Source organism: Neovison vison, chromosome 4 (genome assembly GCF_020171115.1).
Source record: "Neovison vison isolate M4711 chromosome 4, ASM_NN_V1, whole genome shotgun sequence".
NCBI lineage: Eukaryota > Metazoa > Chordata > Mammalia > Carnivora > Mustelidae > Neogale > Neogale vison.
This window is the reverse complement of record NC_058094.1, coordinates 168,518,698-168,537,092: the sequence shown is the minus strand read 5'-3', so window position 1 is coordinate 168,537,092 and position 18,395 is coordinate 168,518,698. Positions and strand designations below refer to the sequence as shown.

Sequence of the window (18,395 nt, the reverse complement as noted above, 5' to 3'; positions counted from 1 at the left end):
CTCAGGTCTCATGGACACAAAGCCCTACTGGTTTTCAAAGCCAAAAGTTTCAGGGTCTGGCTTAGGGGTTGGGATATCTGATGTAGAGGTACAAGATGTAATAGTTGGGGTATCTGAGGTAGAGTACAAAATCATTGCTCTTCAGGGAAAGGTTTCAGATTTGTGAGATCCCTCCTGATTGTGGGTTGCTTGTGCTGGGTGGAATTTTTTATGAGACTCTACCTCTCCGACCTACCTTGATGTGCCCCCCCCCATTTTTGCTTGATGTGAAGCATCTGTTCAACTAGCTTTCAAGTCATTCTCAGAATTTTTTCTACATGTAGCTGTAGATTCAGGGCATCTGTGGGAGGAAGTCGGTTCAGGATCTTCTTATGTTGCTGTCTTGGACTGCCCGGCTTAAGGATCATTTTTAAATGAAAATTTCTAAGACCTTGCTTTGTAGATCCAGTTGAGTAGTTGTCTGGTGGCACCTAACATTTAGAAAACCTCTGCCACATGTGGAAATCTGAGCTAGGATAGTTTTTCTGTCTTTTCCCAATGCCTCTTCTCACTGTCCTCCGATTTTAACGTATATTGACTGGCTCCTAGATACCATTTGACCCATCTTAGATCAACCAACTTCTTCTTTATCAATACAATATGATTCTTTTCTAAAATTCTAAGCTTTCTTCTTGCAGATACTCACTAATCATTATGTACTTTCATTTGATTTTAATAGAGACTCTCTATCTCAACTGTTGAACTGATGGTGCTCTTTATTGGGTGCATTTATTAAAAAACAAAAAACAAAAAACTCTTCTGATTACTATTAACTCCAAAAAGGCCCTCAGCAACTTTTTATAAATGTTTTTATGGAAGTTCCTAATTTGTCTGTGGCTTTCAATATGGAAGCAAATAGCCTGCAGACCAATTAATAGGCTAACACTTTCCCCATCATTGAAACTTCATTTTCTCTGAAATTATTTTCCTGTGATTTTCTGGCAGACATTCCACTACAACCGTGAAGATTAAAGGGGCAAATTTTGATTTAGTCTCCTATAGCTCTCAGCCTCCTGTTTGTTTATGGTCCAGATTTACAGTGTTTCTACATGGGGTCATCAGAGGACAGAGCAGATCTTGGAAAAGATTAATGGTGATGATTAATTCTTTGAATTAGTTTCTGCTTCAAAGCCTTCCCACATAGACCAAACTCCTACATTTTTTACTGCATCTCTTCCTCGTTTCCAATTCAGCTTTTATTCCCTCAAAATTCTGTTCAAATTTCACTGCCTTCAAAAATGCGTCCTTTTGTAAACTGTGCCATGTCTAATCATCTCATCAATCCACAGTCTCTATTGGCAACCAGAATTTTACATTATGATTATTGGTGCATATTTCATGAGAGAAACATGGCGTCTCTAAGTCTTATGGTCTTCTTAATCCTAGAAACTTCTAAGCTCCAAATATATGTCTGTTTACATTGGTTTCCTTATTTGTAGTTTTGTCATTACTCTGTAGGCTTACTTGCATATTGTAATCTTTAAATAACTATCTATAGAATGACTATACTTACTTTCTTTTTATTAATGTGAGTATTTAAGAGATCCCAAAATGTAGGAGTGCAGGAGAGGTGGTAAGAATTGCTTTAAATGAGAAAATTTATGAATTGAAATTGGTGTGTTTTTTTGTTTGTTTATTTGTTTGTTTTTAGATTTTATTTATTTATTTGAGAGAGAGAGATCACAAGTAGGCAAAGAGGCAGGCAGAGAGAGAGGGGGAATAGGCTCCCGCTGAGCAGAGAGCCCAAATTGGGGCTCGATCCCAGGACCCTGAGATCATGACCTGAGCCGAAGGCAGAGGCTTAACCCACTGAGCCACCCAGGTGCCCCTTGAAATTGGTTTTTAACCTAGGCCTAAAACGTTGATAATGTGCAGTCATCCTCTTCTAGGCAATAAGGTCTTCAGAGCCTAGTCTTATTGCAACTATCCCCAGAGCATGGCAAATGAACTTGCTAGACAAGGTATGTCAAGTGAGGACAGTTGGTGGAATATCTTTAAACAAAACAGACACAAAGCCATGCTTGATCTGCAGAACTGCAGGGGGTCAGTTGGGGATATAATGTAGTCATAGCAGTATGGCTGGTGGACTATTTGGCTGATACTTTGAGGACTGATTAGAAATGTAAGACTCTCTGAGAGAAAAATCTGAAACCAAGACCTGGGGTTGGGGAGGGGGTGGAGGGGGTGGGAGAGGAGTAAAACTAAAGGGAAAGCTTTCCAAGAGCCCTCATTCAGAGAAAGTCCTGTAAGGTTCCGTGAGGAACTGACAGGGATAGAACCCACAAGACACGTTAGTGTGATGGAAAATGAGCCTGGAGAGATCAAAACAGGAGCTGTATTTCAAACATAGAACAAATGGAATTCTATTGAAATACTTGATATGGAACTATCTATTTACATAAGTTTTTAAAGTTAAATTAATTGGGGCTCCTGGTTGGCTCAGTCTGTTGCATGGCCAACTCTTGATTTCAGTTCAGGTCATCATCTCAGGGTCCTTGGATTGAGCCCCATGTTGGCCATGCTCAGTGGGGACTCTGCTTGAGGATTCCTCTCCCTTTCCCTCTGCCCTGCTACCACTCCCTTGCTCTCCAAAATAAATTAATAAATCTGTAAAAAAAAAAATGAGAGTTAAATTAATTAAACTGATAATTATAATAAATGTGACTATTTTGTTGATTGTGTTCATAACTCTTCAAAATGACCCTACTATATAATTTCTTTCATTTAGAAGCATAATTACTTTCATTAATACTGTAATGTAGTTCAGTGTAACCTCATCATAGCACTTCCAGAAGCAGGATTTTTTTCTTCTTGTCTAGAAGACATTGACTGAACGTAATTGGGTGCAGCTGTTTAACTCCGAGTTTTTCAGAGTCAAATGATTTAATCTATGCAGAGAAAGGGAACTAAAGAAGAATTAAACGATGCCACATGTCTTAGTACTTCTTCATGTCACTATAAGCTCAATATTCTTTAGTATAACTTTTAATTAAAAATTTCATTGAAGCCCAAAAGTATTTATAACACAACTCTAAATAATTTTCAAAATATGAACTATAACATTTACCAGTTATGATTACATGAATTGGCTTTTCCTGAGTTTTCTGTATTTTCTCACAATCTTAGCACTTCAGCAAAAAGAAAAGTGTATAACTACTGAAAGATGAAGCTTATACTATCAGACCAGTGGAATGATTTTTACTAATACCTTTCTGTGATCACACTTATAAGCAGAATTAGGAAAACATGATTAAGCCCATTAATTCAAGTTGACTGAAACACACTGGTGCACCTCCATTCCTGTAGTGATGGGGGAGGGATGGTCAGCTCCTCCACTGACAGGAGGTGATGAAAGTAGGCATGGTATTGTTATACTAGATGGTGTATTTCAACTATGCACCAGACACTGAGCTAGGCACTTAATTTTTTAAAAAATATCATTTAATATGCATAATAGTGCCATAAAATAAGTACTATTATTAGTTTCCACTTTGTAGTTTAGGAAACTGAGTCTTGGAACAAGTTAAATAATTTACTCCAGGGTACATAGTTAATAAGTGGTAGAGCCAAAATTTGAACCAAGGCTGTTTGACTTCTCATTACTAAAAAAGTAAATTTGTAGATGAAATTAACAGTTGATAAGTTCAAACTCAAAAAAATAATGAAGTCACAAGAAAGAATTGTTCAAGAATAAAAATATGAAATAAAAATAAAAATCTGGGGGAAATAAGGACAAGTAAAATTGTGTTTAATCTCAAATAATGCCAGAGGTAAAGTTATTATTTGAATTTCTGGATTTCCCATAATTCTTTTTTTTTAAAGATTTATTTTATTTATTTGACAGACAGATCACAAGTAGGCAGAGAGAGAGAGGGGAGGAAGCAGGCTCCCTGCTGAGCAGAGAGCCCAAAGTGGGGCTCGATTCTAGGACCCTGAGATCATGACCTGAGCCAAAGGCAGAGGCTTTAACCCACTGAGCCACCCAGGCGCCCTCCCATAATGCTTTTAAAATCATGAGTGATTTTACTTTTTAGTCACTGAAAATAAACAAAGCCAGGTAGTCTGGGACTTTCAGATAAACAAATAGTTAATAGGAAGGGACATAAAAATGAAGCACTGTTTTCAGCTAAATGAAGTTAAGTTATTACATCTCACATCTTTATTCCAAATCACATATGCATAACTTATTATATGCATAACATATATGCATATATACATGCACATATTATATGCACATATTATATGTGTAACATATTACACACATAGAGAACTTGCATAAAAATGTGCCATGATAGGGGTGCCTGGGTGGCTCAGTTGGTTAAGCATCAGACTCTTGATTTTTGTTCAGGTTATGATCTCAGGGTTATAAGACTGAGCCCCGCATCAGTCTCTATACGCAGCAAGGAGCCTGCTTGGCATTCTCTCTCTCCCTCTCCCCCTCTCTGCCCCGACCTCTCTTAAAAAAAAAAAAAAAAAGGTGCTATGATAATTGACGTTAAATAGGGATGCAAGTCATGGGCCTGATATCAGACTTTACAGGGTATAAACAGGCCCTTTTTTTCTGCCCAACCCCAAGTGAAATCCTCAACCCAATTTATTAGGAAAGGAAGTCATGGATGTAGTGATTTGAGAGTTGTCTGCCTACATGTGCAGTTTCAACCAGGAGTACCTTAAATTCAATGAAGCACAGAAATGCAGAGTTATGGTTGGATTCAGCCCTTAATCTTCATTATTTATTTATAATAAATCATGTTATTTATTATACTTTGTTAAAATGGGCTTCATCTTAAAAATAAAGTTAAAGTTTGTGTTAGTGACCACATCAGTACTTGGTGTTGAAAGGTGGATTCTGCTGGGGAGAGGAAAGCACATTTTTTACCTCAGGTTCGCCCAATTCATTTTGCTGCTCCACAAAGGAATGAAAACATAGAGACTTGAGGTAACACAACAAAGGTGAAGATAACATAGTGAGACCATAAGAGATATACTTACTGGGAATGGAAAGATTTTGAAGAAGTTGATGAAAAAGCAGGGAAATCCTGAAAGTAATTATAGTATGAAGATCCTAGATTACCCAAAGATATTTAAAAGTCAATAGGTAAATGTATAGATTTTTTTAAGGAAAGAAAGAGAAGGTTAAACTAAAGGTGATTAATTAGATAAGAGTTTGTTTCAAGAATGTCACCAAACTGAGTTCCACAAGTAAGGAAGACTTTATTCTATACTATTACAATAGAAACTGAAATTAACTCCATGGAAACAAAAGGCAGGAATATTTCTAAGTATTGGTTGAATTAGTGAGAAAGCAGTGGAGGACGTTAGGGGAGAGATTGATCAACGTGATGTGTAGAATACATTGCGTTACTCCTGAGTTTGAAAATATTTTTCTCAGTAGTTAAGTCATGTGTGTTTGCTAGCCATTATCAGTTGAAGAAATTGGAGACCTACCATCCTACGTAGACTGAGGTGTCAGGGCACTGTTTCCTTTGATGTTTCCATGTCAAAGAAATGGTTCCCAACTACTTGAGAAAGATATTTCCTAGGTTCGAAGACTAAGAAGAGACTAGGAGAAATATACATACGTTTCAAAGGAACAGAAAAATAATTTACAGTTTTAAGTTTTTCAAATAAATGCTTTAAGAAAAGGGAGGCCAGGAGCCTAAAGACAGGAAGAAACCTGTCAAGTTCGGTCAAACTAAGGGTAATGTCAAGGCGATCTTGATCAGGTTTTAGTAAATGAACAGTTGGAAATATATAAACACAGGTGGCCTTTTTCAGAAAAGCAAGGCATGTCCTGGGATTTCTAATCCAATTTTTTCCCATCATCCATCCAAAACTTACTGCAAAATTCTTAAGTTCTGACAGTAACTGAACCAAAGACTTTAGCTACGAAGATATTGAATGAGACAAAATCTCTGGCCAGAAGGTTCTCATAGGCTAATGAAGGTAAAGGTGAGTGGGTCAACAGACAATCATCAGAAGTCTTTACAGTGATATGACTGCAGTGTTTGGGAACAGAGAACGTATAGCACAGCTCCATTTGGGGGATCCGAAAGTCAGAGAAGGTTCACAGAGGAAGAAAACACAGTCCTAAACAGTGCTTAGCAAGCAGGTAGGACAGCCAGACATGGAGAACAGTGTACACCAAATAGCAGAGGGGTAAGAAAGCAGCATTTCAGTTCATAGAAAAACAAATGGTTTTCTGTGGAGAGAATGTAGGGAAATCATGGGCAATGACAGAAAATGAGGATTTCCTGTATCCTGATAAAGGCTCCAGCCCTCAGCTAGTAGGTATTAAGGACACTGCGATGGTTCCATTTGTACTTTAGAAACACACTTTTGGGGGTCAGGGTTGATGAGGGCTGCAGGAGAAATGGGAGATAGCAGGGGATAGGAGAAACATGCACAAAAGCCTGGAAGAAAACATGGAGGCAGGAGGTAGTACATTGAATAAATCAGATTCACTACCTGGATGTCATAGCTGAGGGAGTGCAGGGATAAAAAATATTATTGGGAAACCTCCCATTTATGAAGAAGAGATACGAAGCTTCTCTTCGAAAAGAGGAGGGAAGAAAGAGTTAAAAGACTCAATTCGTGGGTCTTTTACCTCAATAAGCTGAGAGTGATTCCCGACTTACATATCTTACAGTTTTATAAAGTTCAGATAGGATGGTTATATGAAAATGCTCTCTGGAAAGATCCAGGTGAATATGAGACTTCATTCTTCTCCCATCTCAATTCTTTTTTGAATTTATATTGGCTATCAGTCAATAAATAAATATATAAGTGGCTTCCACTATCAGAGTCAGTATGAAATTTTAAGGCAATTTCTGAAGAATACAAAAGACGTCAACAATAATTCTCAGGATTGCTACAGAGTTTGTTTAGGTCTGGTGAGGGAGATCTGTCCCAAAAATGCAGTACTAGGGGCTTTCTAAATAGTGTGCTTCTTAAAAATCTTGGCTCTGTATCTGGTTTCTCTTTGCTTTAATTTCTCCTTTCTCTTTACCTCTCTCTCGATTCCATTACACGGATGTGCTTCAATTGCCTTCTGGAGGTACATTGCACATACTGCTACTGTGACTGTTAAAAATCACCCATAGCAATCTGCACATTTCTATGACTAAAAAGAAATTAGAATAATGCAAGGAACATTTAGGGAACAGTGCTAAGCATGTATATCCCTGACATTAAAATACAATTAATTATATTTTTACTGTATTAATGTTGTGTTCTTTGCTCATCTCCTAAGCTATAAAAACCTTGAAACTATAAAAACCTTCATAAACCAAGATTTATCTTTTATATTACATTTAAGCTCCAGTGCGATGAATGCAATAAACTTTCAGCATATACTTTTACCAAGAAAAAGAAATCTATCCTCTGATCACACTTCTCATTTTGTTTTATTTTTATGGAAATTGATATGAATTTTTAGTTTAATTACTTCAAACAGATGTTCAATTCTCTTATCCTGATAATAGGAAACACAGTACAATGAAAGGAGATATTTTGGAAGAATTCATGAAAGAGTTTGGTGAAGTTCATGAAATAGACAAAATAGGGAAATTGGAGGGTTGCTTTAAAGATGTCAAAATACAAAAAAAAAAAGATGTCAAAATACATGTTTAAACTGATTAAATGATGAATTATTAAAAACGTGTTTTTAAAATTTTATATGTAAAGACAGAGATCAGAACACACCAACTTAAACTGATTCAAATTTTGTTTTGAGTTCATAAAAATAAATCAAACATTTTCATTTTATTTCTCAACCTTTTATATGGAGTGTCACAAACAGGTTTAAGCTAGATATGCTTTAGTTAAGGCTTCACAGTAAGATAGTTGTAATATGTAGACAATGGTTCATTCATTTCTTTCTGTGTTACATATTTCATGTAAAATATACATTTTTGTAGGTTTGTTTAAGATGCCTAGACCTTTAAGGGAGAAAAATAAAAGTCATAAATATAAAGCAGTCCTTTGAAAATTTTATGTTGGAACGTGTATGCCAAAAAAAATGGTATATTTAATATACAATGACAAGTGTGTAGATTCTAAATGTTTATGATATCATGTCCAGGATCTAACTAAGAAATTGTCCTCAGAAAGACTAAAGAAAAAAAAAAAAAAAAAAGAAAGCAAGAAAAAAACAAGTTGCATTAGCTGTTGCTAAATGAGCTGTAGAACCACATCATTCACTATAATGATAATTAGATTTATCAGCCCAGGTTTATTTGGATGCAAATTCAGATAATCAAAGTCTTAAAAGGTTCTATATTGGGGACATATGGTAGTTGAAAATATCCTAACAGTAGGGTAATAGATATGGAAAAATGGAATTTCCAAAATGTTCAGCAGCTAAATTTTCATTCCTCTATATGGAAAGACTATAAATTAACCTGATATTTGGATTTGTACATGTTTAACTTACTATCATACATTTTCTGAAATAGTGTCATGCAAAACAGTTCTTATCTAATTAAAATAATGTTTATCAATCAAAAACAACTTTCAATGTGAAGAAGAAGGATGAAGTTATTTTCTGAAGCACATATAGATAAAGACTTTATTTCCAGGGTCACTTTTTATATTAAAAATAAGATAGAAGTTGCACTCCTAGAATGTGGTTGCAAATCACAAATTATGGAATTAACCTGTGATAGCCATAAACCCAGCCTTTCTTTCTCTCCTGTTTCCCTGATGACTCATGCCTGGGGTGCTCCTGGACATTTAGCTTAAAAGCGCACACTTCCTAAGGATTCCAGTTAGTGGTCAATGCATTGAGTTGATTAAAGCACCCGTTGAAAGCAAAGTCAAAGATCTTAACGATTTCATGTTTTCATAGAACCGTTGCCATTTTTCCAATGGCTGTAAGCAAAAACATGTAACCTTGGACACATCAACATGCCTAGTCTTTGTATCTGAGACAGTATATGCTGCCACTATGCTTCACTGTGTCCCAAGGAACAACTTAGAGTGATTTCTGGGCTTTTGAGTTTCTGGACTTTTCGTAGGCGAAGTTTCATCCATTTTTTTTTAACTCTCTTGGCATCCCGCATTCTCCCTACCACCATGCCAATTAAAAATAGATTGGGAATTGGTTAAAACTCAGTTCAAATCTTAGCTTCTTTACTTAAATTTCTGCTCTTTGAGACAGTAAACTTCAGCTTGTTGAGCTTCAGTTTCATTTAAAGTAAAAATCAGATGTTAGTACCTATGTCTAAAAGTTGTAGAAGGTACAGACTTCCAGTTATAAAATAAACGAGTCATGGGGATGTAAGGTAAGGCATGGTGGCTATAGTTGACTATTCTGTAATGTATATTTGAAAGTTGCTAGGAGAGTAAGTTTTAAAAGTCTCTATCAGTCAAAAAAAAACTGTAACTCTGTATGGGAACAAATGTTAGTTGGATGTATTATGATTATTTCACAATGTATGCAAATATCAAAGCATTATGTTGTACACCTGAAATTAATGTTATCTTTCAGTCATACCTCAAAAAAATGCTGCAGTGACAATTACCTGAGGTGAGGTATACAATATTCATAGCATAGGGCTTGACAAAAGATGTGTAATCAGTAACTGCTCATTGATTGTTTTCATCTAAGTATACCCTGTATAAAGAGAAGTCTAAAGGGAAGTCCCACAGAGAAATGATTGATGTCTGGTATAGAGTCCAGATGAATCTGTAGCTACTCATTCAAGAAGCAATCTGGTCCTATTCAAAACACAAGAGAAGAAAGGCAGAAAAATTCTAGAGCAATGCTTCTCAGATTTTATGTGCATGGAGATCACCTGGGGGCCTTTATAAAAGGCAAATAATGATTTAGTGGATGGAATCTGAGAGACTGCATTTCTAGCAAACTCCAGCTGGTGCATATGCTGCCTGCCCACTGGATACACGGTAACAAGTCCTAGAGCAGTTGAGTGCATGGCGATTTATGAAATACTGTACTCAAATCCATATATGTCTAATCCAGCATTCTGTTTCCTGATACAACAGTTTAAAATTAATCGATTCCTTTGTTCATTTAATGAAAGATTATTTAGTGTCTTTTATGTGCCAGGCAGTGTTTTAGGTTCTAAGTATAAAATAACAAGAGAGAGAAAGATCATGCCCTCATTGGGTTTTTAATCTAGTAGTAGGATTAGAAGATAAACTTATAAACAATTCATTAGGTTCCAGTGGTGAGTAAAGCTGTAATGAAAATAAAATGTAGTTATTGTGAGATTGTGTATGGTCAATAAAGCCTCCTCCAGGAAGGGGACAATTGAACCGAAACCTGAATATTGAAAAGTAGTCTGCCATGAGATCTGAAATTGTCATACAAAGGGAAGGGAGAATGCCAAGTCCCTGAGGCAGTGATAAGATTATTCTGTAGGAGAAAAGGGGAAAAAATCATTATGGTTAGAACATAATGCCATTCTGTGGATGCAGAACAACGCTGACAGTCCAGAGCCATCAGAGCCAGGGGCTTACCTGGCCATGTTGGGAGGAGTGCAGTAAGGGCTGACATCTAAGGGAATTTAGAGGTTGAATCCAAGGTGGGTTTTAATAGCTCCACAGAGGATTAAGATGTGTTCTAGAACAAACGTACCTACTGGAAAATGCACCGGGCTAAGCGGAACAAGATGGGTGAAAAGAGCTCACGTAAGATACAGGACACAGGCTGAAAAAAAAAAAAAAGAAGAAGAAGAAGTCATAAAGCAAGAAAGGTTGAAATTGTACATCCCTTCAGTTTACGAGAAAGAGAAATCTACCACTTTTGCTTTGAAAATTAATTTTATAATAGCACCCACATTGCATACTTTCAGTTGCTGCAGAATGAGTTAAATTTTTCTGAGTAGAAATGATTAAGTAACTATAAGAAGAAATAAAACTGTAATTCCTGGTTGATTATAGGCTAGAGCACCAAACTTGCCTTCCTTTTCACAGGATATTAGAAATGAAAGTGAAAGAGAGTAGATAGAACATTAAAAGTAGCAGCAAAGAACTAAGACATATGCGAGTCCCCTCTTGCCCTCAGAAAAAAGTTTAGTAGGACGAAGAGTCATTATTACATAAATTGTAAAATATTAAATACCTTTTACTGTAATGATTTTCATATTCTACCTTCAGTACCTATAAATCTACAATCTATCTCCATATTGTTTTACTGGGATGTAAGCCAAAGCCTAAAGCCAATAAAAGCAGAATTAAAAGAGATCCCACAGATCACAGTAACTAAAGACTGAATGATACAATGATGAGTCCATCGTCATTTCAGTGAGTCTGACTTACTAGTAAGCGAATCTAATCATTTAAAGCCTTGCAGACTGGTGGCTTATTAATGCTCCACTTGACTTCTGATTGTGTCTAATGATACAAGGCCCTGCAAACTAGTAACTATTAACCTGTTAGAGCATTTCCAATTGAATTCTTCTTATTTTCTATCTTGTTTTTCAAATGTATGAATAAAGGACCGTACATTAACACGATGCTCCTAGCCTTCCATCAGTGAGAAACAGCTCTGCGTTGCTTTTCTAATAGCAGTGAAAAGTAGCATAATTAGTCACTCTTTCTCACGTGAAGGTGTAATGGCCCAAGGCACACGTTTGTGATATATTTATCCAGAATTATGGTCATGTTTTCTGGTAAAATAATAGATCAGCTTTTGCTTGTTTTTGGATTGTTTTGCTCTGTTCCACTGATGTCATTGACACCCTACATTAACCAGCGACGCTGTAGAGTTCATTTCATATTCTATTTTGGTCATTTGTAATCCTTTTAGCTGTCTTTGGCATTCATTAATCACAAAGACATTTTCTTCCTCATTGGCCTTTTGTACATCTCATTGTATTCATTCAACACATACTAAAGACGTGCCAACCTCTAGAGCTCGCAAGGCAAAGGAGTGGGGTCAGATGAAGCTGGGAAGAGAATCCGGAGCCAGGTCATTATAGGTCTTGTAAACATTTAAGAACTTTCATCTCTGCCTTAAGAGCAACAGGAAACTGCTGATGAGTTTTAAGTGCTGGAGTGACACCATCTTTTGCCATTTGCTTACCTTGTCATTTTTCTCCCCCTCTTCCAATGGGACCACTTAAACAGTTTTATGTTTTAGCCTATTATTTGCATATCTTGGCTATTTCCAACTAACACAGTAATTTTTATGAAAGAGAAAAAAAAAAGGTTGCCAGTCATACAAAAATAAATTCTCTGGGAGACAGTTTGCAGAGATACCTGAGTTGGTTCATGAAAATATATGGTACATGCTCTGGGTAGAGGTGTTATTTGTAAATGATGATGTAAATGGTACATCTCCAATAATGCAATAAAAAGGGGAGTGTAATTCACTGATGTTATTTATTGCAAGGTTAATATTATAAATAGAAAAGTCACTAACTGGGCAGCTATCTGTAGTAAAAAATACTTTTAGCACTGTGCTTGATCTATACACCTAAGCTTCTAATAATAAAAGAAGCTTCAGTTAAAGGTATATATTTATTCCTTGTGTTCTTTTAACATCTGGCTGTCGTGGGCATTGTTTTAGCTTTGTTTTTAACTAAGAACCAAATAACCTAATTTATCTTGGTGCCCATCTGGTTACAATTGCTCATTTTACATTTATTTAAAACTGATAGATTGTTCGTGACGATGTCTTCCCCAGGAGAAGAAGTTGACAGACAGCTGTGCAGAGATGCCATCTTCCCCATCCCTGTTGCCTGTTACGCCCCATGCCCAAAGGACTGTGTGCTCAGCATGTGGTCTTTGTGGTCCTCCTGCTCACACACCTGCTCCGGGAAAACCACAGAAGGGAAGCAGATACGGGCACGGTCCATTCTGGCCTATGCCGGTGAGGAAGGTAAGGCTGGTCCTCAGCTTCAGAAGTGGATTCAGATTCCTTTCTGAAGTTGGCATCCTTTTTTTTTTTTTTTTTTGTCTTTTGCGGTTAAGGTGATGCTACACAAAAATCTACTTCCAGAATCCCAGCAATTCAAGGAAATTTAATATCTGTTGACCTATGCAGCAACTTCTTTTCCCCAAAATTAATCTTGAAAATAGATCTTTAATAAAAGAAGAAAGACTTTAAAAAGTAGTTGCTTTGCCTTAACTCTCTCCTAATAACTGCTTTCTAGTTTGAATGCTAAACCTGTGCAAAAGTATGAAAATGGCTTCCCAAACTTTTTTCCCTTTGAGATGACATTCTGCCTTCTCATAAACAGGCATATATGTTCAATGAAGAAGTGTCTTGTTTTTAAAGAAACACCAGCATGATTATTACTTGAAGGAAAATTACATGGCTTCTCTGCCACTCAGGTTTTTGATCATAGGCTCTAAGATCCAGAAGTCTCATCTGTACATTGTGTTCATTTTTCAAATATGCTGCTCCTTAATCACCTCATCCTGTTGGGGGAATAAAGCATGCTTTGTCATTTATTCATACCTCACTTGTGTAAGCTTTATTGTCGAGAAATATAAGGTTCTTGGTAATTATCTCTCAAGCTTACATCCAAATGCTAATTTGGCCTCTGTGTGACTGGGTGATATAATGTCATACTTAATCTTGTCATTCTTGAGAATACCACAGGACTAAGAAAAACATAGACATCATCAAGCTCTATCACATTAAGGCATGTTCTGTCTCAAGAATATAGGTGTATATTATTTAAACCTTACCAAGCTGAATGACTCTTCTCCTCATTCATAGTTAGCACTAGTAAGTAATGATTTCTGTTTGTAATTTGAATGTGTTTCTCTGTGTATATCCCCAAAAAATAAATTGTGGAGGAGTTTTTAAGCTGCCAGTTTTATTTTTCTACTTCTGAAACATTTTGGTGGTCAAAACCTGATAGTGTTTTTATTTCGTCAAACATGCTATCTATGAATATAATAGCCATGCAAAAGTGTGATTACCTTAGTCTTAAGACCGGAGAGAAAAATTTAGCTTATTTGACACAGTCAACCTATAGGAAATTTTAGAATTTTGTTTTAAAGTTTCCCAAGGGGCACCTGGGTGGCTCAGTGGGTTAAGCCTCTGCCTTCGGCTCGGGTCATGATCCCAGGGTCCTGGAATTGAGCCCCGAGTTGGGCTCTCTGCTCAGCGGAGATTCTGCTTCCCTTCCTCTCTCTCTGCCTGCCTCTGTGCCTACTTGTGATCTCTGTATGTCAAATAAATAAATGAAATCTTAAAAATAAATAAATAAATAAATAATAAATAAAAAAATAAAGTGTCCCAAAATATTTTTCTGGTTACCTTAATATAATTTGAACCATTTGGTACCCCCCCCCCAAAAAAAGTGTATCTGGGAACCAAATAGAGAGCTAGAACATTTTAGAAAGTTATATTCCTTGTCTTGTCAAACAGTAACTTTAACCTTGCATAGATTATATTCAGACTTCAAACTCTATCAGCTCAGATTATGTCTTGGACTTCATTAAAATTAGATCTGTGGTCACCCTGCTTCCTATAAATCTATTATACTCTGCAGACACTGGCTGTGTGACTAGTAATGAGTGACTTTTCGCCCCGTGAGTCACATGGCAGAGATTTTTGCCATGCTTGCAGAACCCACCAGATCATTATTTCTCTAGACATGATGCTTCACACTGAAAGGTCATGAAATGCTTTAAAGGCAGAAATTTATGATTGATCTTTGATGTGTATCACCCACTTAGTTTGAAAGGGTGAGACTTCGATAATTTTTAATTAAGTCTAGTAGCTGCATCATAAGCAGGCCGTGCTGGAAAATTATAGATGTTTATATAGTAAATCATAAAGGCATGAATTCAAAACATAATTTTAAACAGAAACCATATAGGAAGCTGTCAGTGGAGAATCTGCTGCTGCTTGTCTCTGTTAATAACAGTTATAAAAACTGGTATAATTATAGGAGATATTTAAAGAGGGATCTGTGTTTCAAAAACTATTTAGTACCCATTATTCGCTGGACATGGAAACATTTTCTTGCTCACAAAATAAGTCTCGTAGTTTTGAACACTTCTTAAAATTACTCAAAAACTTCATTTTGCAGGAAGTTTTAAAATGTGGCCCCCTGCTAATTAGATGACACTTTATAATTCTGCACCAAGGTAGGTCTTTTTAGTATTCCCCGAGAATTAATGTTTGTATGTGTCAAACATATTCTGAATTTTCTAAATCAGAAAATTACTGTGATAACCTTAAGGGCAAAGGTGACATTATTAAAATTAAGTATTGAGTGTTTAGACATACAACTTTCTGGTGAAATAAGTTACAAATCCATGTGCAAAGTACTAATCTGGATTTACAAAGCCAATGCTGCTTCACAAAATAAAAGATAACCTTTTATCTATCTCAGGCGTAACTTTACTGTTGAACATTATACTGAATATTATATAACCTCTTGTATTAATAGAGCAGATTGAGTTGTTTTTTTTTAATTGTTTTTATTTTAATTTTATTTATTTATTTGTCAGAGAGAGAGAGAGAGGGATAGAGAGTGAGCACAGGCAGGCAGAATGGCAGGCAGAGGCAGAGGGAGAAGCAGGCTCCCTGCCGAGCAAGGAGCCCGATGTGGGACTCGATCCCAGGACGCTGGGATCATGACCTGAGCCGAAGGCAGCTGCTTAACCAACTGAGCCACCCAGTTGTTTTGTAGTAACAAACAGCTCAGCAGCTTAAAAACTTTTAAAAGAGAAACTATTGCTTTGTTATGGGAACATTGCCATGGCATTGGGTGGCTTTCCAAGGCGGTCTCAGCTTGCACCTCCAAATGAAGACCCACTCCCCAGTGCCAGTGGAAGAAGTTAGTTGGAAAGTCTGTCTGGTGATTTCTAACCATCAGCATTACGTTCTTCCATACAGAAGGGACTTAAGTCATTCCTACTGACATTTCATTGACCAAGCAAAATCAGACAATCATGGCTTGAAGTTGAACCTAACTTCAGTTGCAGGGTGGGGGGGATGTAATCCTAGTGTGTGCTCGAGAAGAGGAGTGCTAGCTCCTGGTCTTACCCCTGATACGCTTAGTTTTCTTATGGTTTGTGTGTCTGCGTGTGTGTGTCTACATCTATCTCTATGTCTGTCTCTGTAGATGTATGATAAAAGATGATTCTCTATGCCCCCAATTCAGGAGATAAACCAAGCTTCTCCAGTTTTTGAAATGTTAGGACTTTTATCGATTATTTCTTTGTTCCTACTATGTGAATGATAGGGTACAGAATAATACGTCCTCTTCCCCATACTACTTTTTCTTTCTTTCCCTTTCCTTCTTCACTTTCTTTCTGGACTCTAACTCTCTGCTCCTGAACAATTTTCTCTAAAAAGTCATTTGGTGGAGTCGAGTGGTTGAGCATCTGTCTCATCAGGTGGGCGTCTGCAGGGTTCAGAGTGGGTTATCAAAGCCCACAATGTAAATGCCAAAATAATATTAATAACAGAATATAACCCATTACATGAAATAGGAAACCATGGATCCATATTTCATATAAATAAATGAATGTATTAACTGAGCATCTAACCAAGAGCGTTTTATTTAGTCTCAAGTATCTCTCTAATGGAGAAGTATTACAGACACCACCTTAACTCAAGGATCAAAATTTAAATTAGTGGTAGTGGAGCAAAGAAAATTCATGTGTTCCTGGTATGATGCAATGATAAAATGGCATCAGGTCTGTGACGTGCCTGTCAAAGATGCATATTGTAGAATATAATCATGAGGAAATGTCCCAATTGAAAAACACTGAAAAACAATAACTGATCTTTAATATCCTTAAGAGCCAAGGGGCACTTAATCATGAAAATTAAGAAAAAAATGAGGGAGCTATTCCAGATGGAAGGAGATTCCAAAACATGATACTTAAATGCAAAACTTGGTTATAGATTTTTCCACTGTAAAAAGGGTATTTTGAGACAGTTGGAAAATCTGAATAGGTATAAGGAGGAGATAGTAATAATGTGTCAATGTTTGTTTCCTAGTTTCCTGATCTCAAATATTGAATGTGTTTATGTAGGAAAATGCCCTTGACTATAAGAAATAAACATTTAAGTATTTAGGGTAGTGAGGTATCATTTCAACAACTCTGTCCCAATGATCCAGGGAGGAAAATTATTGATAATATATTTTGAATTTTCCTATAATTTTAAGCTTGGTTCAAAATTTAAACATAAAAAATTAATTAAAAAACAGCTTGAATATAATTGCTTTTCATGCAGTCTTGAGGAACACTTTATAACCTATTGTTAGCAACAAATTATCACAAAAAGATTCTTATGCAAATGTCATTTGGAAAGCAAATACAAATGGTAGCAACTAGAGATAGTAAATATGCTGAAGAAAGCAAAAATACATCTTTTAAACTTAAAAAAACAAAAGGGGGAGTGTGCATGTATGTTTAAATAAAATTGGTATTTCACTTTTTGGCATTGTATAACTCAAGGTAAAAATCTTCCTTGTTTTGGGCAAACTATGGGGTGGGTCCCAAAATACTTTAAAAAATATTTGAGGAGGAGGATGCAGAGATCATGTCCAGATTTTTGTGGAGTTTTCTATAGCCTCTGAGACTCACATAACCATCCAGGCCTTCAGTGGTCCCTGGTTTGCAGGCCGCAAATTGATGGCTCAGGTGTATGGCCAGGAGCATTTTTGCAACAGTGACCTTTCTGTGTGACCTTGACTCTATTCCTTGGACTTGCAATTGCCTCTTGTTTCCTCTCGGTTTTATAGAATGATTCGTTAGTGTCTCAGGCCTAGCCACACAGTGCGGGGATAAGTGTGCAGATGTTATTGGCCCTGAACAAAAATTGTGTTGGGAAGATATGAAAGGAAGCAATCTTTTAACACTTCAGCCTGGCATATTTTTAATATATAAATAGTAGTCTGTTGAATTTGAATAAGAAATTAAAAATTAATGTTAGATTTATAGCCATCTGAATTTTTTGAAACCATGTTTAAAAAGAAAAACTGATTTTCAAAATGTTTTCCACTAAGCATAATTACAGCTTCTGTTAGCTCTCATTACATAGTTAATTATCCTTACAGGAGCAAGAAATGAGAGGATTTTTTTTTTTTGGAAAGTTCAAAATGACCTGATACTATAACTTCATCAGCCAAATTTTAGTGTGTCTTTGCACCTGCTTTATAAATACAGAAAATAGATGCAAAGTGAAATAGAATTTTGCCAATTTTTTTCACATAATTAGCAGTCTTCTTCAAAAATTATATTTTAAAATACAAAACACTGAAGAGGTAATATTGGTATTTTAACTTTGGGTTTTCACAGCTAAAGGGCCTAAGGATTCCTTTTATTCCTGGACAGATTTGAAGAATCCAGAATCCATTATATGTACAGACTCATGGATTCTGCCTTCCAAGTAAAAGTACCGTCACTTC

General features: G+C 36.3%; 1 protein-coding gene across 2 annotated transcripts in view; it reads left to right on the top strand.

The window, feature by feature from the left end:
- THSD7A (thrombospondin type 1 domain containing 7A) overlaps positions 1-18,395 on the top strand; it is a 439,132-nt gene that overhangs the window by 333,220 nt on the left and 87,517 nt on the right. For both annotated transcript variants that reach the window (XM_044246118.1, XM_044246117.1), the window contains one exon: positions 12,692-12,886. In XM_044246118.1, the coding sequence (XP_044102053.1) occupies positions 12,692-12,886 (195 nt within the window). The remainder of the gene's footprint in view (positions 1-12,691; positions 12,887-18,395) is intronic.